The 20,805-nt window shown below is 44.3% G+C and overlaps 4 protein-coding genes across 6 annotated transcripts; all 4 read right to left on the reverse strand.

Annotated features, from left to right (window-relative positions):
- Positions 1-888: 888 nt before the first annotated feature.
- Positions 889-6,105, reverse strand: spop (speckle type BTB/POZ protein). Of its 2 annotated transcripts, none has more exons than XM_088285258.1 (10): positions 5,846-6,105; positions 4,499-4,682; positions 3,518-3,639; positions 3,294-3,445; positions 3,082-3,209; positions 2,556-2,733; positions 2,428-2,483; positions 2,112-2,234; positions 1,592-1,734; positions 889-1,260 (listed from the first exon to the last, which is right to left on the reverse strand). In XM_088285258.1, exons 2-10 carry the CDS (start codon positions 4,574-4,576, stop codon positions 1,116-1,118), a joined length of 1,125 nt encoding a protein of 374 aa, XP_088141384.1. In that variant the 5' UTR covers positions 4,577-4,682; positions 5,846-6,105; the 3' UTR covers positions 889-1,115. The 2 variants fall into 2 exon arrangements, with proteins under 2 accessions (XP_088141384.1, XP_088141385.1); XM_088285259.1 differs by lacking the exon at positions 5,846-6,105 and adding an exon at positions 4,086-4,235 and having other exon boundaries at positions 4,499-4,677.
- Positions 6,106-6,665: 560 nt separating this feature from the next.
- cenpt (centromere protein T) lies at positions 6,666-10,777 on the reverse strand. Of its 2 annotated transcripts, none has more exons than XM_088284563.1 (13): positions 10,386-10,777; positions 10,196-10,313; positions 9,979-10,120; positions 9,806-9,899; positions 9,558-9,697; positions 9,250-9,307; positions 9,023-9,162; positions 8,162-8,905; positions 7,738-7,983; positions 7,584-7,677; positions 7,334-7,504; positions 7,051-7,155; positions 6,666-6,940 (listed from the first exon to the last, which is right to left on the reverse strand). In XM_088284563.1, exons 1-13 carry the CDS (start codon positions 10,469-10,471, stop codon positions 6,811-6,813), a joined length of 2,268 nt encoding a protein of 755 aa, XP_088140689.1. In that variant the 5' UTR covers positions 10,472-10,777; the 3' UTR covers positions 6,666-6,810. The 2 variants fall into 2 exon arrangements, with proteins under 2 accessions (XP_088140689.1, XP_088140690.1); XM_088284564.1 differs by having other exon boundaries at positions 7,584-7,674; positions 10,386-10,768.
- Positions 10,778-11,111: 334 nt separating this feature from the next.
- On the reverse strand, positions 11,112-12,707 carry coxfa4b (cytochrome c oxidase associated subunit FA4 b). The gene is made up of 4 exons (XM_088285041.1): positions 12,546-12,707; positions 11,735-11,823; positions 11,569-11,629; positions 11,112-11,394 (listed from the first exon to the last, which is right to left on the reverse strand). Exons 1-4 carry the CDS (start codon positions 12,591-12,593, stop codon positions 11,338-11,340), a joined length of 255 nt encoding a protein of 84 aa, XP_088141167.1. The 5' UTR covers positions 12,594-12,707; the 3' UTR covers positions 11,112-11,337.
- Positions 12,708-13,658: 951 nt separating this feature from the next.
- On the reverse strand, positions 13,659-20,444 carry LOC148317659 (protein FAM117A-like). The gene is made up of 8 exons (XM_088285040.1): positions 19,830-20,444; positions 19,070-19,209; positions 17,272-17,385; positions 16,975-17,091; positions 15,954-16,082; positions 15,031-15,196; positions 14,806-14,959; positions 13,659-14,649 (listed from the first exon to the last, which is right to left on the reverse strand). Exons 1-8 carry the CDS (start codon positions 19,933-19,935, stop codon positions 14,412-14,414), a joined length of 1,164 nt encoding a protein of 387 aa, XP_088141166.1. The 5' UTR covers positions 19,936-20,444; the 3' UTR covers positions 13,659-14,411.
- Positions 20,445-20,805: the final 361 nt, after the last annotated feature.

The raw sequence follows: 20,805 nt of genomic DNA on the forward strand, positions 1-20,805 counted from the left end.
GGTTTGCATTCAATACAAAATAGTTGTGGTTTATTCTTTTGGGAACAAAAAAAATGGCAACAACTAAGTGTCACTTCTCATAGAGCAACAATATCTACAGGAAAGAAACAACAACGGTTCCTTCGTAATTCAATGAGCACTTTTCCTCTGACTGGCAAAAGAACAATTCACGTGTTTTGTGGGGCTTATTTTCTTCTTTCACATTCTGGTCTCATTTGAACATTAAAACGTGTTCATTTAATTTTAAATGGCCTTCAATCAACAAGCCTGCAAATGAAAATAATGTTGGTATAAAATCCTTTAAAAAAAAAAAAAAAAAAGTTTTTGGGTGGAAATGTTTCCCATGCATGCGTGAACATTATTTTGAACATTTGCGACCACTCTCAAGGCCAACGGATACACAACCATGAAATCCAGTTGTGTAGTGCTTTTCAATAACTGCTTTCGATTTTAAAAAATAATAACGGCTGTCGCTAATAAAGCATCTTTAAAGGGTATACTTCGTCCTGCGTGTTCAGTTAGTCCATGTGCTTTCCCGACAGTAGTTCCACTTTACTGCTGGTAACGCTTGATTGTTTAGGGGGCGGCCTGTGGATTTTTTTTTTTTTTTTTTAAGTGCAATTTCCCCAAATTTCTTTGAGAAAAACATTTTTTTTTCTCCATTTGACTAGCCCTTTGGGTGTCTTTCGTCAGGGTCTTCGAGTATAATCCCTTCTTACATGTCCTCTATGGCCTCGTCGCCACACACAGAAGTTGAAATAACATTAAATCGAATGTTAAAAAAAACCTCGTGTGCGCTTGCCTTAGCGTCCGCTTTCCATAGTAGCAGGTTGTTGAAGGATTCCGGTCTTCACAAATGGAAGGGGGGGAGGGAAAAAAAAAAAGAGCGCAACGTTGCACCTCACGAGCCACAGCGGAAAGTGCAGCTTGGTTTTTCTGTAAACGACAAATATCCACTTGCCTCTCCTCCCCCCATCTTTCGAAGGGACAAAAATACAGCAGGTTCTGGATCGGGGGCGTGGGGCGGGGAAGGTGTAGGTAGTGTAGTAACAGCAAAAGGGGGGGGGGAAAGGTTCTCCGTTTTTGTGAGCATGGAGAGGGAGATTTGTGGCCAATTAGGACTGTTTGAGGCGCTTCCGTGGCGGTCCGAGGAAAGGGCACTGGGCCGAGGCCAGCGAGCGGTACGCTTCGGCCACCAGGTGAGGATGGGACTCCACCATGGACTTCCAGCCCGCCGTCTCCATCACCTCAGCGGCGTGGCTGGCGGACGAGGGGAGGAGGGGACACACGCACGCACGCACACGCAGGCACACACACGCGCACGGGAAAAAAAAGGGGATAAAGTACACCGTTCAACTGTTGTCACACAGAATGGAAGACAGCTCGGTACGCAACACGGGACTATGAAACGTTTGGTACGTTTGGATGTCTGGTGCACAACCAGAAAATTAAAGACAAGGCAAGAGAGTCAGGCTGCCCTGATCTCTTCTGCAAGCTTCAAGAATATCTTCAAGCGATGTGACCGAGCTATGCTGACATTAAGAACCGCGGAGAGCATGCGAGCCGGCGCGCGCGTTGCATGTGAACTCACTAGTTGATGAAGTCGACCGCCTGCGTTTTGAGCTGGTCGGCGCTGTGCAGGTCGGCCAGGATGAGGATCTCGGCCGCGTTCTCCACAGACAGGCTGGTGCACAGCGCGTCCTCGCACATGACCTTCAATCTCTCCAGAGCGTACTGAGGAGGACGGGGGACGTGGTGAATGGTTTGCTTCGGCAGGATTCACGTGACTATTAGCTGGGGTTAGTTCAGGGGGTTTGTCATGGCGCATAGAGGCCACAAGATGGCGGTAAATCGCTTAAAATGAAAAGGAGCATAAGGCACCAACGCCATCAATCACGAATCAGTTGCTTAATAGACTTTACTTTTTTTGTGATTTTTTTTTTTTTTTTTTTTTTTGGTGGTGCGACAAGAATTTTCAAATAAAAAAATATGTGCACTGGTACTACATTGTGATTATTGTTAATATGTTACGGCTGTTTTAAGCTCCACTTCCAATGCCATGTGGTCTAAATGACGTAGCCTAATATTGTGAGCCTCCAAGGTGATCTTACTTTGTCCGCGGAAGCGAGCAGGTCGTCCGCCATCTTGTCAAGGTTGGGGGCTTTGTCGGTGTAAATGAAACACATCATCTCTTTAAAGACCTCGGGCTCGACGTCGTTGATTTCCACGCGGTTCTGACGAGAGAAGACACGGACGGGTGAACGTGATCGGACAATTATGGTCCTGCTGCAGAATAAATTCCACCCACATAGTGCCGCAGCACATTCTCATCTCAGGCATGCCATCCTTCAGCTTTGCCAAACAGCAGCGCTATCCCGCACTCAAAATAACTGCAGTGGAAGAGTAGAAACGAGCCTCGTGACTCACCTTTTTGCTCTCTTCCATCTCATGTTCAAACATGGCGCTGAACACAGGCGAGCGAGCTGCGACAAACCAGGAAAGCAAAATGTGTGACTTAACAGCGAGGATCTTGACGTGTGAGCTCGTGTCGCTACCTGCCAGGATGGCTTTGTGCGCCTGGAACTCTTGGCCGGCCACACACAGAGAACAGTCGGTGAAGCGCGAGTTCTCCCACAAGCCGCCCAGCTCGTCTGCCAGTCGGCAGTCGGGGACCTTCACCATGTTCATGGTGTTCTGGCCGGAGATGTTGACCGAGTCCTGCACCACGCTCACCTGCCACGCACACACGCAAGATGAAATACAACGCAATACAAGGAGACATTCCTACATTAGAGAGATGACATATATGGTGGCGTAACCCGTATTTGCAAAAATTGCATCAGTCGTTTGGACTTGTGTTTTTTTATGTAGAGCTCAGAATTAATTTAAAGTGGTCAGATAAATGTTTCATAGTTTTATTGATTTTTCTTTTTTTTAAGGTTAACAATCCTGGCACTTAATTTCCACAATGGCAATTTCCCCAAAACGCAAATTAACAGTATGACTTCCGAAAAGAGCCGCGTAGCCATTCAATACACTGCCAAAAAGAATTTCTGAGGATTTCAGATAACGGGAGCATACCTCACAGAAAAGTGTGAGCTTGTCATCCGGCAGAAGACCGTTAGCTTCATCGAGGAGGAAGTCTCTCCGGATGAACTTTTTAAAGCCCCAATCTTTGCCCTGTACAAAGCGATAAGCCCTCTGGCTTTCTGCGTCGGGACAAAAACATTCATCATCGTCATCAGGTGGTCGGCAAAAAAAAAAAGCCAAACTTCGGACTAAGTTCTACTCACCCATGGCTTTTGTCTCCTCGCCTTTAGCGTTGAGGATGGAGAACTTGAACTTGGCTCGGACTTCAGCCTTTGGACAGCTGACCAGCAGCAGGTAGAGAGACAAGTAGTCTTTGCTCTCCTCGTCCAGGCCTTTGGGGTTGACGCGCAAACACCTGGAGGAGGGCCGAGGGGTGACGTCAAGCTCAAAGTCGAAAAAGCGCACGTGCATTTCCATGCAGCCTCACCACTTCAGCTTGTCATTGGCCCCCGAGGAGAAGGTGGAGCTCTTGATGACCTCGCCCATCTCCTCACGACAGAAGCTGAAGTTGTTGATGGTCCACATGTACGAGAACTTCACCACTTTGATCTGCAGAAAAAGCACAGTCAGAGAAAAAATTCATGTGGAATGCAACAGTCCAATCCTTTATGTGAAGCCAAAACATATACGATACCAAAAAAAAAAAAAAATCCAACATATTTTAAGAAAGATGCAGTATCGGTGCCGAGACTACACATCTGAACTCATACTCACAAAAAAAGCTATGATACTATGACACGGATACCTACAACTGAATTGCCTTGCGTTACAGGCGACATCTAAGTGGGATGTGTGCCAGGAAATGTTTAAAAACGGGTTCATTGCCAGCCATTTTCAGACTCATTTGCCTACCATGTGTGGGGAAAAAAATACAAACACCTACGATTGAATAGCTGTAACCTTAAAAGACATTTAAAAATAAATCCTTGGCACTGAATCAGTATTTTTTTTTATAAAAATCATTTACTTTCATAGCAATAACTATTTGAAAATACCTTTTACAGAGGGGCAGAGGACCGAACGCGGGTCATTTTTCTGCCTTGTGGAGTCGTATGACAGCTGAGCGGATGACGCATGTGCGAGAGGGAATTCCGCAACATGACAGTGCCAGGTTTCACACTTGGCCCTCACTTCTCCTGCTCTGCCTTGTTTGAAAGCAATTATCTCTCTGATAAGCATCGCACACTTCACACCAGACAATGATGTCATTACACATCTCGTTATCTCATTGCGGGACAGCCAAAGGTCAATTCCAGGTCTTCTCTTACAGCTTTGATAAGGGCAATTTTACAGGATCTTTGTATTATTAAAGATCTGAATTAAAAACTAACTTAAAAATAACAGTCAACGTGGGGTTGAAGAGGATTTTTCTACAAGAAATAAAGCCGACTGACAGATGTCGCATTACCTGCGTGTAGCACCAGCTCTCAGCCACAGGCCCGCTGGACATTTCCGCCGGGGGAGGGGGACTCGGGACTCTTGACATTGCCAGCGTGACAGGAGGTGTTGGTCTCGACTGCAGGACACTCGGTCAGCGCTCGGTCCAAAAGTCCATCTGTAGCAGAACCCGCGAGACGGACGCGGTTCGCCCCCTACACATCAAAACAGTGTGTCAGCCCACATTTAAGCGCTCAAATCGAGGTGCGCACATTAGGGGAATGAGAAGTCATGAGGTAGGGGTTTGGTTGTTCTTCCTAACGCGGCGGGGAATTTTCAGACTGACAATAATCGCAAGCTTTGTCTCGCGACACTTCTACTGAATAATCAACACAATTTTTGAGTGTCCTGTCATGCATGTTTTTGGAATGTGGGAGGAAACCGGACTACCCGCAGGAAACCCACGCAGGCACGGAGAACATACAAACTCCACACAGAAAGGCCGGAATCGCTGTGAGGCCATCGTGCTAACCAGTCGTCCACCGTGCCGCCATCAGCAAATATAATGGATGAAAATTGAAATGGCGGCGTCTCAAAATTTAGGGATAAAACGCCACCGTTAAAGGGCAGTCTGGTGACTGTGTTTATTTTCAATTTACATTTTGAGTGACACGCTTTTGGCGTGACAAAAACAATTCAAACCATTTGCAGTTGTCAATGTCAGTGTTTAGTCAGCTTTCCAATGACAGCAAGCTTTTGCCAATATGATTAAGGTTGAAACTCCAATTTCACTTAAAGGTCACAACTACAAGCTTGACTTCTATTGATTTAGTATTAAGAAGTTGGCCAGAATTTTCATAACTTCTGCAGTATTTATCTCTGTAAAATTACACTTAAAGATCACTGGAATTGTCTTCAAGCGATGTCTGCTATTATGATCAATTCATCTTTGATATTTTACACACATAAAAGAGGGCCCTTCTGTCATACATTACTACATTGTGAGTGAATGAGAAAGAGGGGTGACAGTTAGCAGGTAGGCAACCTGCTAACACCAATTGACAATCATTTTCCCCGTTTTGATAACGTTTCAACATTTCCACCGCTGTGGCTCCTCGTGAGAGTGGGGTGGGTGGAAAAGAAGCAGAAAGTGACGAGGAGATGCCCGGAGCACTCGAAACGAGTTAAGTGGCGACGGAGCGTTAGCACGCGAGCTAACTTCAATCAAGCGAGCTAGCTGCTAGTTTTAGCCACCGAGCCACAAGCGAAACGCCTCGCAAATTGCACAAGCTGAAACAAAGACACGCCGCGACGAGCTCCGTCGTGTTGTTTCGAAGATGTGCGTGGGGCGTTCGGTGTGATTTATGGAGGCTCTTACCTCTTGTTTCGAGCTCGCTAGCTTTCCGGGGCTCTTGTGTTGTTGTTAGCTATTAAGTGGCAGACCTGAGCCGTGTGACGTCACCAGGAGCGCCGTGCTCGTTTAGTCCGTGTTCTGATTGTTTTCCCAGTAAAACTTTGTTACGATGCTTATCTCGGGTTAAAAGTTTAAAAATGATAACTTGATGCTATCATACGAGGTCATATTAGACTAGAATGTGGATAGAATTCATCTGCTATGTAATCTATCTCATACTAGTATTAAGAGTGGTAACAGGCTCCCTCCAGTGGTGTGTGAAAGAATCACAAGTACAAATGCGAGAACCACTTTTGTTGTCATGGAAATATTAAAATAATGCCCACGTGCAATTAACAATGATGGTCGTCACTGGAATCAATGCACCGCGTGGGGATTTACTTACCATTTGCTCTCCCTTGTGCGTATTTGGGGTACAACAGCAGCGTTATCATTAAAAAAAATATGCTTGGCCCAAAACACCTACATTTTTGTAATATATATTGTAAACTGTGTAATTATCCTTCCAAAATAGCAAATTTTCTAATTTATATTTTTTGGTAGCATACCAGGTTTTTGAGGTATTTTCCTTTCTTTCTGTTTTTTAAGTTTGGCCTGTAAAAGCTTGTGCAAAACAGATTTTACCATCTGTTGTAATATAGTGCCGATGACTGCAGTTGGTAAATTATATAAAAATAACACGCCCACATGGAACAACGTAGACTGGTTTCTGCTCGAAAGCAGCAATTATTTTTCATAAATTTATCTTGCTCTCAGTGGATTTTATACAAACTGAAAGATTCAATATTGTATCAGCACACTTTATTACAAGACTGTAGTCATTCATTATGCTCACATTATGAATCAATTACACAGACAACTTTACAAACAAGCAAAAAAAACAAAACAAATAATAATTATCAACAAAAATCAACCTCAATGTTCATCATTCATCTCCTCATTTTTGGGATGACGACATTCCCGCTGGTTGCTACGGGGATGAGGAGCTTGCGCTGTTCCATGCGAAGGTATTTTTCAATCAACACTTCCACTGGCACCTTGTCATTCACATGACGCTGCCTGCAACGTGAACACAGGGTGGGGGGGGGCAAAATGACACCCGTTTCATGTTGCCAAAACGTCACACCCACGTCTCGGTCCACCATCGCACACGTGAAACAACGAGTTACCTTCGCAACAGCAGAACGGCGTCTTCCACCTCGATGGTTTTTCTCCCGCTGTGAGTGGCAAACGTCTCCAGGTCCTCCGCCATCCGATTAAGGAATTTCTCCATTCTAGTTTAAAACGAGAAAAAATAAATAAAAAGGACGCTCAAGTCAAAGTTATTGATTTTTTTTTCCTATCGTGTCACCAAAATTGAATGGAGCATCCTTGCCAACGAACTAACGGCTGCATGAGAAAATATGACCACGGGGGAACGTGCTTCCATTTCAAATACTTGCTGGTACTTACGTGTCTCTTAAGACGGGGTAAACATCCACGGAGACCCTCGTTTTGGCAAAGTGGCGAAACGTGCTCATAAGGTAACTCTTTGGAAGACCGACGGCCGTCTGCTTCGGCGCGCCACTTCGCCGCTTCGGCGCTCGCTTCGGCTTGGCGGACGGTGCTTCTCCAGTTGAAGGACTGGCGGTGCGAGAGGGATTATCAGTCAGACATTCATCAAAAATATCAGACTGGGATGTAAAAAAATAATACAACTTGCCTGTCTTGAGGCTTTAAAACGGTGGGCACGGTCGGATAGAGGAGTGAAAAAGTCTTCCTTTTCTCTCGGACGAACGCTGGAGTCGTCTCGTCTGCTGACGTTAAAATATTTTTCAGTCTTGGACATTTTTTTTAAGTCTGCGAGAGAGAAAGACCTTCAGATTCTTGGCTGTCTTCATCGTCGCCGTCTCCCTCCTCCATCTCTTCTTCTTCTTCATATTCGGTGGGATCCGCACCCTCGGCGGGCGGCGCCTCGTCGGGCTGTCGGCTCACCTCAAGAAGACGAAAAGAGTCGACGTCGCCGGCGTCTCCCCACGCAGGGCTGGACAATTCCCGCTCGGCGTCTCGACCGCTTTCACGGCTGTGGGAATCGCTCACTCGGTGGCTTTGGTTCTCGACCTCTGAGTGACACAACATCGGGTCCAACGTATAAATTTACAATAAGAATCATTTAACTTCAATATTACTCACAGATTTTTTTTTAAATAGAACTTTTTTGCTGTAGATGTCAGTATGGAGGTATTAACTATTTTTTATTTGATCTTTTTTAATGCAATAAATAGTTTCTCAGGTTCTTACCGGGCTCTATGGCATCATCCTCTGCAATGGGCACGACTTGAGCACCCTCAGAGCGATGAGCTCGCCGCTCCGTGTGTTCCACGTCATGATCCCTTTCCTCCTCCTCCTCCTCCTGCCTCTCAGTCTCCTCCTCGGGAGAGCCGTCAGCGACGTCCTCTTCGGTCTGAGAATCAACAACGCCTTCGGTTTCAGAGATAACATCAGCCTCCTCATCATCAGATGCCATCGCAGCCTCTCCCTCCTCTGGTGGGGTTTCCCCCTCCTCTTCTTCCGCTCTTTCTGGAGCCTCCTCTTCTTCAGAGAGGTCTTCAGTTTGACAATCAACTGCAATCCCTTCCACTTCCCCTTCCTGGTCATCTTCTTCCTTTGGCTCCAATTCAGTTGCATTTCCCTCCCCCTCAGATTGCGAAATCACCGCCGCCTCTTCCTCACAATCGCCGGTGGTCTTGGTCTCCGGGATCTCAGCTACCTCCAGAGGTTGACGCTCCATGTCGGGCTGTTCCTGCCCATCCTGCTCCAGCGCCATCGGAAGCTGAGACGCCAGGACAGTCGCCTTGTCCTGCGTTGCCATCATGGAGAGGTTGGCGGCGGCGGCGGCGTCCGGCTGGTCGTAAAGAGCCGTGTTGCAGTGGATAATGTCAGTGGTGACCTCCAGTTTGCCGCTCCTGCTCAGACCCAGAGTGACTGAATCACTGTGGGCGCTCTCGCTGAGGCCGGGCTCCTCCTGCACCAAGCTGCTCGCGTCTGAGAGGGAAAAAGTGGACAAATCAGAACAAAAAATATATATTAGCAATAACAGCAGAAGCATAAAAAATGGATGTGGGAATGAAAAGAGTATAGTCGGGAAAAAAGCTTCATCACCGTGATCTAGATGCATCTTATTCACAGCATCACCAAATTCATATTCAGTGATTCTTTGACGGTAAGAAACTCTTCTCCGCAGGGCTTTTCTCTCTGTCTGGTCATTCACAAAGGGCGTTTTTAAACTCAGTGAAGTGGCGCTGGAAAACACCGTAGGACAGGCCCAATTATCGTCACGTCATCGTAACAACAAGTCAGAAGAGGCAAAAGAAGTTGTGCGGTCATACTTTGACAAAGAAAGCGATAAATCATCTTGCGCCGACTGGTCCTCTTCATTTTCAGCGTCTGTTTCCACAGCAAGCCAACGGTTAGTCAACTAAATGATTACAATACAGTGAACACTCACATATTTGCCGATCGACATTTGCAAATCCCCACGACTCTCTATCTGCCAATGTCATGCCTGATAGAAAAATATTCTGGACTCTCCACGGGTTTACTAATTCACGCGATTTTTTTTTCTTCTCAAATTCAAAGCCGGAAGTCAAGAACTCATTTGTGTCAGTTTCAAATCACAACACAGTCTTCCTCTCACCATCATGACCTTCATTGAGGCGATCTTCAAAGGCGGTTGCGCTGAAGCTGCGATGTGGTCTCTTCCTCTTCAGTCCTTTTGCCACGCTTGCTGCGATGTCGGACGTGAGATTGGGCAGATCAAACCCGGACAGCTCAATGCTTAAAACGTAAACACTTTGTTATAAACAAGCCAGCCAACCTGTTTATTATTTTACATTACAAATAAAAATGGCGGTGAAAACGGCTACAAACGTGCATATTGCTCACCTTGGACGCATGTTGGCAATGCTGGAGTCTGCTGAAGGCATCTGCGACTCCATTGGCGCAGCTTCCTCATGGACCACAGGTGACTTGAGAGGTTCTAAAGAACACCACAGAGGATGCTATTAAAAAAAAACAAATGCACCCCTGTGAGGATGTTACAGGAGTGTCACGTGCACCTGTCTGCAGAATCTTCATGAGAAGATGCCTTGGTGTGTCTGCCTCATCAAATGATGTGGAGGATGAGGCTGTAGTGTTTGCCTTTTTCAGCATGGCAGCTGCCGTTCTTTTTGTAGGTGGCAGAGATTGCCTGGATATGCTCTGGAAATAGAAGTTGTAGTTGGAAAAAAAGGTGAAAAGCTCTGCTAGGGCAGAGGTGTGAGGGGCTTTTCTGACCTCACGCATCTTTTGCCTCATACTGCGCCTTAGAATGTCCTGCGGAGTTTGTGCACGTCCATCTTTGGCGCTCGGTCTGGTGCTGCGTGTTAAGGCGCGGCTCTGCTCTTTGGAGACACTAAAAGCAAAGACAGATGAAAACATGGCTTGCAATGCCAATTGCCAGGAAAATAGTTTTCGTTTTGCCTACCTGCGGGTGACGGGAGTCCTGAGTGGCTCGGTCCTGAGAATGTGTTGGAGAAGAGTCCGAGGAGACAAATCCTCCGTCGCATCCATCTTGCTTTGCTGATCGCGACAAAACGGCAGCTTGCGGCGAAGTAAGTGACGTTAAGCTACCTTGAACTATTTAATTTAGCCAGTTCGTAGCCAAAATGATCCGTTTAACACCCTGTGCGCACTTAAAATTGGTTAAGGACAAACATTTTTACGGACGTTGGCGTTTGACATCGCGCGTTATTTTTGAATAAATCTCGCGAGATTTAACAAGTTCTTCCGCTTCCTCTTCTTCCGCTTTATGTCAATGGTTTAAACGTCGACTATAGCCACTTACGTGGACGTGCGCGGGTAAATCATATAATACCATTTTTGGAAGTGTTTGATCACAAATTATGATTTCGAAAGTATATTTTTTTAACGCACATTCGGTGTAACCAAATGCTGATTATGAGTTTGGTAAAGGCAACACTGGCATCGTGTGGCCATAATGGAAATTGCAGCCACAAAAGACGATTTTGCGGTTACATCAATTTGTTATTAAATGCATCCAAATTAATGTCGATATCGTTTATTCTTAATTTAATGAAATTATTATAATAAATAATGCATGTGCGTCAGTGTGAAGAGAATGAGATGTTTGTGTAATGTACCTAATTTCCCAAATTATCAACTGACTTCAAATGGCATATTCTCTTAATCCTTCAGTCAATACTTTTTAATAAATTACAGCACAGTAAAATTCAAAGTGAACTCATCAATTATTCTGTCAAACAGGTGCTTGCCTGTTTTATTCATACAGTCACTTTTAAATGATTTCCCCTTCCTTTCACATTTAATGCATGCACTGACTAGATGACAGCGGCTCAAATTTTCAGTCAGTGTTGTGGAAATGCTCCACGGGGATAACGACAGTATTGCAGATGAGCTTAGAAATCAGGCCTGTCCTTCTTCATCTTGGAGTAGTCCATGTTTATGGTGAAAAGCTGGAAAGACACACACACACACACAACTTTGAAGTAGGCGATATGAACTTTGAGGCAAGATAAGAGAGAAGATATGGCTACGCTGTAAAACGTTGTTCATTCCAAGCTCCATGCAAAGAAGGAAGAAGAAAACCAGAAAAAGTAATGATTTTGCTACGGTGTCTTAATTCATACCTTGTACTGATGAGTGGGATCCATTTTGTTCCAAGGCTCGGGGTTGTTCTTGCGATCCCAACTAATGAATGGAAAATGTATCCATTTTTATTATTTTTATCTTTTTTTTTTTTTTAATTGAGCTAGAATTTTTAACACAGAGAAAAAAGTAATCACAAGGACTTACGAGACATCAGGATTCTTCAGTGCCAGTCTGCCAAGGTACAGGATGCTCATGGTCGTCCCACCACCGATGAAGATGAATAGCGGGATGAGCTGATGAAGAAAAGGCTCATTGCAAAATTTGGGACTTGATGTTTTATTTTCTCAGTCATTATTTAATACATAAATTCATGCACATATAACGTTAGAAATTCCATATGAAACACAGAGCTCACGATAATCATGTTCAATAAAAACGATTAGAGCAGATAATTCATATTTAGAAAGAAAAAAAAAGGCTTGGCCTTGTGTAAATATTCAAGTCCAGGCCTTGCGTCAAGTTTATCTTGAGAATACACAGACCATAAAGTACAGTGCAGTGCAGTACATACGTGCAGCTGGCTGGCTGCCTTATAAATGGCCGTGGCGCCATCATACATGGCTCAGGAAATATCATTTTTATTTCCTCACTTTATTTCTAAGAAAAAAAGGGGGCCCGGTGATAAAACATGTAAGCATAGAGATTATTAGTGGAATTTAGACATTTATCATAGGCTTGTATTTCCACTTGTCAGGGGCTACTTGAAAGACATATTTATATGATTTGCTTAATCACCCGCCATTATTGTTCAAATGTCAAAAGAATAATCCCAGAAACTATTATAGACTGATTGTTTCTCATAATCAGCATCATGGATAGTGGCTTTCTAAACGCAAGGACGGTGCTGCTGTGGGCTCGTCCTTTAGCCAAGCCAATGAGACACATTTCAATGTCACCGGGTCATTTTTTGTTAACATCATATTTAATCGAATTCAAAATGTCGAGGTACACTCACAGCTGGATGGTTCCTGAGCTGCTTTGCGACGGTGCCGAGCATCGACATGGTGACACTGAGCGGCTCCGGGGATTAATAAACAGCAACGCAATCCTGTAATGACGGCAGGTTTCACTGGGGTAAAGCAAGTTTGCGATTTTCCCACATGCCGGAAGGACCCTTGAAGTAGACGCCACGCCTCTTAGGAGCTCAGCCAATCAGCACTCGCTGAAGACAACAGCTGGCGATGTGGGGCACGTGACCGCTTCTTTAAAACTATTGAAACAGCGATTGGCTAGCTTGAGAGCCATTCAAAAATAAAATTAAAAAAAATACAAAATACGATTATTTGGACGTTTGATGTCTTATCGTGCGTGCCCACTTATGGACGACGCAGATGCGCCTAACCCGTACAATATACTTTTTATTCTAGTTTTCATTGACATTTTTGTCACAAATTTGGTCTGAAAAGTGAAAAACAGATGTGTGATAGTTATGGCAAAAATGTAAATACTCAAGTCCAGATAACAGCCCCATTTCTCGTTTCTACAAAATCATTTTGCTAAGCAGCCAGTGCTTTGCGGCCATCCCCCTGTTGCTCATAGCCACAAGGGAACATATTTGCATTATAAGGCCTCAAGTCTGCACATTTTAAGGCAACCAGGGCCCAGTTAAAAGATTTAATAAAAGGGAAAATAATAATTACTTAATGAGCACTTAAGCACAGAAGCAGAGTGTTGAACGTTTCCACTTTTAATGTCACAACAATGCTGCACGCATCATCAATGGTGTAATTCATATGGACAGAACAGAGTACCTGAGATGACAGAATTCCCCCCCCCCCCCTAGCATCCACACACATACACACCGCATCGAAAGTGATCCCTATTTCAGGGGGGGGGGCATTGCAGCTGATACACAGTTGAACTGGATGCTAAAACTAGAAAAGATCTGACTTATGTTCCATCTTCATGCACATACACAAAACCAGACTAAATGTACGGAAATAATGGCATCTCCGTGTAAAACCCTTTCCTGGAAGTGCATATTTAAAAAAAAAAAAAAACACTACCTGATACAATATCTCTCATAACACCTGTCTTGATTATACAGACAACTAAATAAGTAACAGGATTCTTTTTTTTTATGTTTTGTATTTTTTAGCTTATTTTGCAGGTTATGTGAAAAAATGAAGTCAAAACTACTTTACAAAAGTACAAAAGTGAACGTAAAAAAATAATTTGCAAAAGTAGCAGTTTAGATTGTGCAAATGTGTCTACCAGAAAATACAACTACACCACCTTGAAACGAGGGAAATGACAATTCTACACCACTAAAACTGGTTAGGTAGTCAACTACATCTAGGAACACACCGTTAAGACAAACTTTTTTTTTTTTGTTTCTTTTTCCAACTCATCAACATATGAACACGTTTCCCCCCCTCACTCCCAAATGCACAAACTGTTTAAAGCAGGAATGTGTACGCTGAAGTTTCCAAGTTTCCTTTCAGCCAGCAATCATCAAAGTGTGAATGAAAAGAATCCAAATGATTTGTCATGCTTTGTACGCCAGCGGCGCGAGGTCAACAGCGATTAATAACCTTTTGTGGACTTGGAAAAAAGGGAGTGTGTGTGTGTGTGTGTGTCAGTCAAGCAGCAACATGTCTTCAAGAAGACAATCCCACCTCTCACACTGGTGCTCGGCCAAAAGCAAATCTTTGGATCACACACTATTTCAGAAAAACAAAAAAAACAAAACAAAACAAGTAGCTCCTCTTTGGATTGATTACTTTCCATAGAATGATTTTTTTATCAATAATAAACAAGAAGCTTTCCTAAAATAAAGCAACAGCAACGACTATAAGGCAAAAAAAAAAGTGAGCTTTGATTAGACGGCGTCGGCGCAGACGCAGCCTTTGCCTGAGGAGGCGGCGGAAGCGTCGAGGGGGTTTCGTGTCGCTACCGGACCCGCGACGGACAAGCTGCAGAAAAGCATGTCCATAGAGGGCAGCAGCGGGTTCAGGAGGCTGACGGGGCAGAAGGCGGATCCCCCATGGGGGGTAAAATTTACCTTGTTGGGGTCTGGACAAGAAGAGACAGGCACTGGCTTTTGCTGGTTTGAAGTGCTGTAAGGAAGAAGGGTGGGGGATTAAGTTGACTCAGGAGTTTGATTCATTGCGTGGCTTGGAATGCATTTTTAATTAAGAGGAAAAAAATGATCTATTTTAGTGCCAGCAGGTACTAGTTAGCCCCAAGGACAACACGAGTAAACAAGAGCGCACCTCGTCTCCTCCCAGACTCGGACTTTTTCGCAACCCTCTGGAGGTTCCCTCTGGAAGCAGCAGCTCTTGTTGGGTCCGGGGGAAGACGAGTTCAGCAGAGACAGCAAGGCGTCGGCCTCGCTCAGCGACGACACCGGAGATAGGAGATCCAAGCCTGTGGCGAAGAGGACAGTTAAGAAAGAACCATGTCGTGAAACGAGTTCGCGAGTTGGCCGCTTAAACCACCTTTGTGCACGTCTCGTGGGGCGTCTTCGGAAGTGGAAGTGGAGCCCGGCGAGGATGAAGCGGAAGAGGGCGAGGGAGGCGTGACGGAAGCCGGGTCGCTTTGAGATCCACTGCTGCAGCTCTGCGGCGGGAAAGGAGCGCGATGGCCGTCGGGAACCTCCAGAAGCTGCAAAGCATTTTTCATTAGCTGGACGGTGACACCAATGCAACGTCACCACTTGTATTTGACGCCATTTGACAAAGCAAAGGGAGCCAGCCAGTCACATGACCGCAGACAAAGTCTCGGTGTCTCACACAGAAGCCGTTTTCAAAGTGACCATAATGCTTACTTCCCTTATTTGGGGGGGGGGGTGACTTGTGCATTGGCATCTATGTCTGCCAAAAAATGTCCACATTTCATCCTACAAGAATGCCATTAATGTATTCGCTGCCTATTGAGCCAATTGGGTTTTCAGGAATTTAACTCATTCACTACCAGTCGAGTTAAAAAAAAAAAAAAAAAGAATCTTTGACATCTTTAGCCGTCAATGGCAGTAAATGAGAAATTAAACAGACAGTATATTTCTCAGAATTTGCCTCAACTTATTTTATATATATTTATTATATAAATATTTATTTATATTTAGTGCTCTGTGATATAAATATAAATAAATAAATCTTAAGCTAGGATGATGCATCCTTTTTTCATCCATCTATGCCAGCGACACATATTGACCGGCAGAACAACTAAATTCTCTTCCACTAGATGGCAGTAGACACAATTAATATGTATCCACCTGTTTATATTCACAATGCTGCGATCGCCATACACTTTTAGTTACATTTTGGTTTGTTGTGCCATGAGATTCTTCAAATGTCAAATATATGCTTTGGCTTCATAAATTTAATGGAAATTGACATTAAAATGTGCAATTTTGCCTCACCTGATGCTGCCGATGTCCCGGCTGACAGACGAACATGCCCTCCAACTCTTGGTTGAGGCCTTCCACGCTGCAGCGCAGCCGAGGCACCAGCGTGGACAGGGGAGCCAGCGGGATGGGAATGGGCTGCGTCTGAACACACAAACGTGGTCTCATTTGGACGGAATTCTTCTAAACAGACGCCGTTTAAGGCTGCCGTATCGCCATGGCCGGTCCTTATGAACCTCTCGGTTGTGTGTGTGCCTTTCATGCAAAGGGGGGAGCGGCTGGGAAGCAAATTCCAGAGCACGGCTGCAACGCGCGCTGAGAGATCGCAGGAATTTCATGAAGCGGCAAGAAAATTCTCAAAACCCGCGCGACCGCAAAAGCGGCTCGAGGCACAGACGGTGATTTGTGTTGCTGAAATGAGCAATGCTGAAAAATGAAAGACAAAAAAAAAAAAAGCATGCACCAGCTGTGCTGAAATGCAGAAGCGGTGTGATGTTGTGTCCTTCCTGTTGCTTCAATGTTTTGAGTTCTTTCATTTCCTGCGATGTGACCAAGTAAAGTCAAGATGGCCTGAGGACCTCCGCGCATGATGCAACTTTGCATATTTACCCTGTGGCCCGTTAAATGTTTTAATCCGGCCCGGCAAATTTGGAAAAAAAAAAAAAAAAAAAAAGAATAAACCAAGTTAATGTTTTATTTTCTAAATACTGCGGTTGTCAAACAGATATTTTGTTGTCATGCCAGTTCATTTTCATTTAAAATAAAATGTTTGTTTTTTTTCTCCGATGAGGTGAGGTTACCAAGACACTCCATCCATCTGCACCTGGTCCGACCCCTCTGTCAAATTTTAGAACCAATTGTGGCCCACCAATCAAAATGTTTGCCCAAGCAACCATTTTAGCTATTAAATCCTCGATTTTTATTAAAAAATAAATAAATAAATAAACTACTGCCTCGGCTCCGTCAGATCGGCCCTCTGTGCTTGTGAGGAAAAAAAAAAAATGAGATGAACATCGACGGCGGGGTGAAGAAGCACCTGAGCGGCTCCCAGGTTACAGCTCCCGAGAGTGGAGCCACGCTGGCGTTCTCGCTCGTGCCCCCCTGAGACGCCAGGTTTGCTGTGCTGCTGCAGCTGTTGTTTTAGTTTGCTGATCTGCAACGGAAAAAGGTTGCCATCAGTCAGTCATACGGCGCATCGTTTCGTTCCGTTGAGATCAAACAACGGGTGGCGACCCGACTTCCATTTGGTTGCTGTTGAAATCGGGAGTCATTTGGACTCAAAGCCATTTGCCGCGACACGTTAAATGACAAACGTATTGAAGCAGACGCTCACTTCCTGGAGATGCTCCGTGCTGCCCCAGGATGCCGAGCGTTTGTGGTTGACGCCGCCGCCGTCCTCCACCATGTCGTCCCTCCTGCTCTGCGTTTTGTCCGACCAGTTGGGAGTCTTTGAACAAGAAGAAAAAATATATACGTTAAATGAGCTCACTTTATGAGGCACGCAAGCCAACGAGATGTTTTTATATGCGATTTTTTTTTATATTAAATCTGCCGAGGAAATAAAAATAAAGCTTTTTGTAAAAAAAAAAAAAAAAAGTGACCTTGACACTAATATTTTTTTGCTGTTGTGAATGAAACAAGAAAAACAAGACGAAGAAAGGGCTTTTGATGGCAAAATATTCATCTATTTACAGATGACAACTAAGAAAAGCGCCGCGAGCGATGCGTGGCTTTTTTTTTTCTTCTTCACACGGCGTCCAATCATCGGTTTGAGTCTGAGGTGCCACAACTTTTCCGATGTCCGTGTTGGCGTTTCTCTCGCTCAAAATAAACGCGGCAGGTCAAAATTTTTTAACCTAATCTTTATCATCAACTCAAAACCTCTGCCGAGCTCAAAACCTGACGTGACGCAATGTCGCCATCTACGGGGATCTGTTAGTCATTACAAACCTGAATTTCACAGAAGTGAAATCCATTTTGATTTTTTTTTTTTTATTCCACCACAATACGCATAAGTCACGACAAAGAGGAACAACGGAATGATAAACAATGAACCAGAAATGGAACTATATGCGGCATAAAAAAAAAAAAGTGTGGCTGCTCAGGACACAGCAACACAACTTATTTAAAAAAAATTATATAATATGCTGCTGACATTAATTTTACCAAGCAATCTCTAACACTACTACACTAATTATATATTAGACAACCTAATTATTCCAAAAATCTGTACAAAATACCGATAGTTGGCCTTCCTGTTGCCAGTCGATGACAAGTTTGTCAGGATGTCTTCAAAGGGTGAGTCGTTTGACTTCATTTTCAGTTTCATTATAAAGTGATTACCTTTGCACGTTTTTAGGCAGTTAAGAATGTAGACCAAAGTGATGCGTTGGGCCTGGACCGAATTGAGTCACTCGGCATTATGTTCTCAATTTGACATTGGAGCAAGTCGGTCGCCAAGACTGTCGTCCTATCGCAGCGTACGCACGGAAAGGAAGCGAGCGTGCGGAGAGGATGGGTGCAGCCGACGCTTGTTCACGACTGTGGTTCTCGCAGCTATGCCGGCGACAAGCAAGTCCATCCTGCCTTCTAGGACGCCGTTTCCCCAAAACGGTGTTGAGCCAAGGCACATATTTAACGGTCGAAAAACGAGAATCGGCGCAAAAAGTATAGATGGTAGAACGTCGCTATTGATCAGCGAATATGGAAAGAAAATAATAACTAAATAAAATAAATAAGAAAATAACGATACATGTTATTACATCCCCCAAAAATTATTTGTGCCACATTACAAAAAAATAAATAACACCCAAAAGAAAGTAAAAAGGAAATGGGTTCAATTGCACCAAGCAAACAAAAATAAAGAAGATAGCTTCTCAAACGGCTCACAAATTTTCTCACTCAATGTGAAATGTGGGTGTGTTGAGTACAACACAAAGCGTGAAAGGCAAGAGGTGGCTACACGGGTTCATCAGACGTTCATTAAGTGTCGCTGGCATAGATAGATGAACAAAGAAACAATAAAAACGGATGCCGCAGCACAGCTGGAAAACGCCAAAATCCATTTTGCCGTTTAATTGCAAAAGTTACAACCCTCGCTTGAATTCAAGAAGATTTCTCAATCATCTGACCTGAGTGGATTTGTCCTTTCGACACAAGCTGCCCTCGGGTTCTTTGGGCCAGTGGCCCTGCAGGTACGGGCCGATGATGGCGTCCAGAGACATGGTCCGCCTCATGCCGGGGCTCAGTTGCTGCGCTTTAGCCTTTCCAGCTGTCGTCAGAATATAAGTTGGCGTAAATGAACATCGTACTGTACACGACGGCTTCAAGGAGAAGTCCAACATTCAAATGTTGTTGTTTAACATATCAAAAACTTTTGATTTGTTTATAAATCCATTTAGTAACTTATCACATCCTAAAATCTATCTTACAAATCCATTTGTGACATTAAAACGTTGTATTGTTGATTGTGGACTACTTTTGCAGTTTGGGATTTATTTAATATTTTTGTGAGCTTCTAATGAACACCAATCACAGCATGTTAACTATATTAGTAGCGTCTTATTAGATATATTAGTACTTCTATATATATTTTTTTTTACTCAGGTATCCATTTTGAATTATCATACATGCCCAGTGTTGACTACTTGAATCAGTACTTTAACCAATCATTTAATACAAATCTACTTTAGTACTGAGTGTGTGTACCAGAATCGGTACCTATAAAACAAGCATCAGTACTCAACTCAGTACTTCACATTTACCAGACCTTCTTTTTTAATAGTAACGGGTACTCCTACTTATATACAGACTCTGAGTACTTTTGCAACTTTTGCCCATTAGCTGGTCTTGCTGCCTCCAATGGCGAGTGACAGGTGAGGAGGCTCATACCTGACTTTCCATCCCTGCCTTTGGCTCGGTGCTTGCTGGCCAGCTGATAGGGGACGGTCGCCTTGAGGGGCTGCGGGCCCAGAGTCGCTCCACTCCGGCCTGACATGGCTGCAGCAGCCGTTGGTGGACCAGCGTCGGATGTGGACGAATGTGATGGAGTGGGGGGTTGTTGCTCTTTGGGAAACTCTACCGCAGCTTATGCCCTCGATTGTTCGCTTCTTAAACGAGGCAAATTCAAGCCCGAGTCAGCGAGTAGACATCCCCGCGGGTGGGTGAAGAGTTTCCTCCGACGCCGAGTGCTTATTCGTGGATCGTCATGAGCTTCGGGCCACTTTTCTTGTGGCGATCTGGCGAGTTAGCTGCCTAGCAAGCAAAGTTTCTTTGTGAGGATGTGGAGATGTTTTGAGCTCGCTGGCGAACAAGGAAGCGGACACCTTCCACGAGGGAGGAAAAAACAAAAAAAGAGAGAGACTTCAACACAGCGCCGATTGTGTTTTCAAGTCAAATTTTAAAAGAATTTGTATTTTTTTTTTTTGTGCGGGTTGTGGTGGCCCAGAAAGTTGCGAGCTGGCTCCCAAGGTTCAATCTGCTCGCTCAGCCCGCAGACTCCAAACACCTCCGCCACGCTGGTGTGGGTTTAATTATGGACGGGGCGGGACTTAGTGGTCGTTCTTACTTCTGATTGGTCAAGGGAACTTAGAGCTGCCTTCCTATTGGATGCTTTGGCACAAATCTATCGACGGACGCGTGATGAAGCAAATTGTCTACGCCCTCTTTGTTTCATATCACTTGTTGCTACATTGGAACGTAATATAAACGCAACATCGTCGTTTAACACGTTAAAGGATCACTTTCAACACTTTAAATACGTGTCATTAATGAGGGACCTTTTAGTGGTACAGGGTGTTCGGAAAGCCAATGTGCACTACTGTTTTTATTTATTTGTTTTTTTATCAATGAGTTTGATTCAATATAG

Source organism: Idiotropiscis lumnitzeri, chromosome 20 (genome assembly GCF_059441095.1).
Source record: "Idiotropiscis lumnitzeri isolate Australia: NSW breed Sydney's pygmy pipehorse chromosome 20, RoL_Ilum_1.0, whole genome shotgun sequence".
Taxonomy (NCBI): domain Eukaryota; kingdom Metazoa; phylum Chordata; class Actinopteri; order Syngnathiformes; family Syngnathidae; genus Idiotropiscis; species Idiotropiscis lumnitzeri.

Excerpts from the sequence above, each read along its gene's own strand:
- spop (XM_088285258.1), bottom strand. The coding sequence starts at position 4,576 with ATGTCAAGAGTCCCGAGTCCCCCTCCCCCGGCGGAAATGTCCAGCGGG. Across the intron at positions 3,446-3,517 it reads GCCAATGACAAGCTGAAGTG|GTGTTTGCGCGTCAACCCCA; the intron begins GTGAGGCTGCAT and ends GCCCTCCTCCAG. Across the intron at positions 2,235-2,427 it reads AGATGGAAGAGAGCAAAAAG|AACCGCGTGGAAATCAACGA; the intron begins GTGAGTCACGAG and ends TTCTCTCGTCAG.
- coxfa4b (XM_088285041.1), bottom strand. The coding sequence starts at position 12,593 with ATGTCGATGCTCGGCACCGTCGCAAAGCAGCTCAGGAACCATCCAGCT. Across the intron at positions 11,824-12,545 it reads AGCTCAGGAACCATCCAGCT|CTCATCCCGCTATTCATCTT; the intron begins GTGAGTGTACCT and ends TTTCTTCATCAG. Across the intron at positions 11,630-11,734 it reads CTGAAGAATCCTGATGTCTC|TTGGGATCGCAAGAACAACC; the intron begins GTAAGTCCTTGT and ends TCCATTCATTAG.
- cenpt (XM_088284563.1), bottom strand. The coding sequence starts at position 10,471 with ATGGATGCGACGGAGGATTTGTCTCCTCGGACTCTTCTCCAACACATT. Across the intron at positions 9,698-9,805 it reads ATTGCCAACATGCGTCCAAG|CATTGAGCTGTCCGGGTTTG; the intron begins GTGAGCAATATG and ends TTACGTTTTAAG. Across the intron at positions 8,906-9,022 it reads TAAGATGCATCTAGATCACG|ACGCGAGCAGCTTGGTGCAG; the intron begins GTGATGAAGCTT and ends TTTCCCTCTCAG.
- LOC148317659 (XM_088285040.1), bottom strand. The coding sequence starts at position 19,935 with ATGTCAGGCCGGAGTGGAGCGACTCTGGGCCCGCAGCCCCTCAAGGCG. Across the intron at positions 15,197-15,953 it reads CGGGACATCGGCAGCATCAG|CTTCTGGAGGTTCCCGACGG; the intron begins GTGAGGCAAAAT and ends AATGCTTTGCAG. Across the intron at positions 14,650-14,805 it reads CGAGTCTGGGAGGAGACGAG|CACTTCAAACCAGCAAAAGC; the intron begins GTGCGCTCTTGT and ends TCTTCCTTACAG.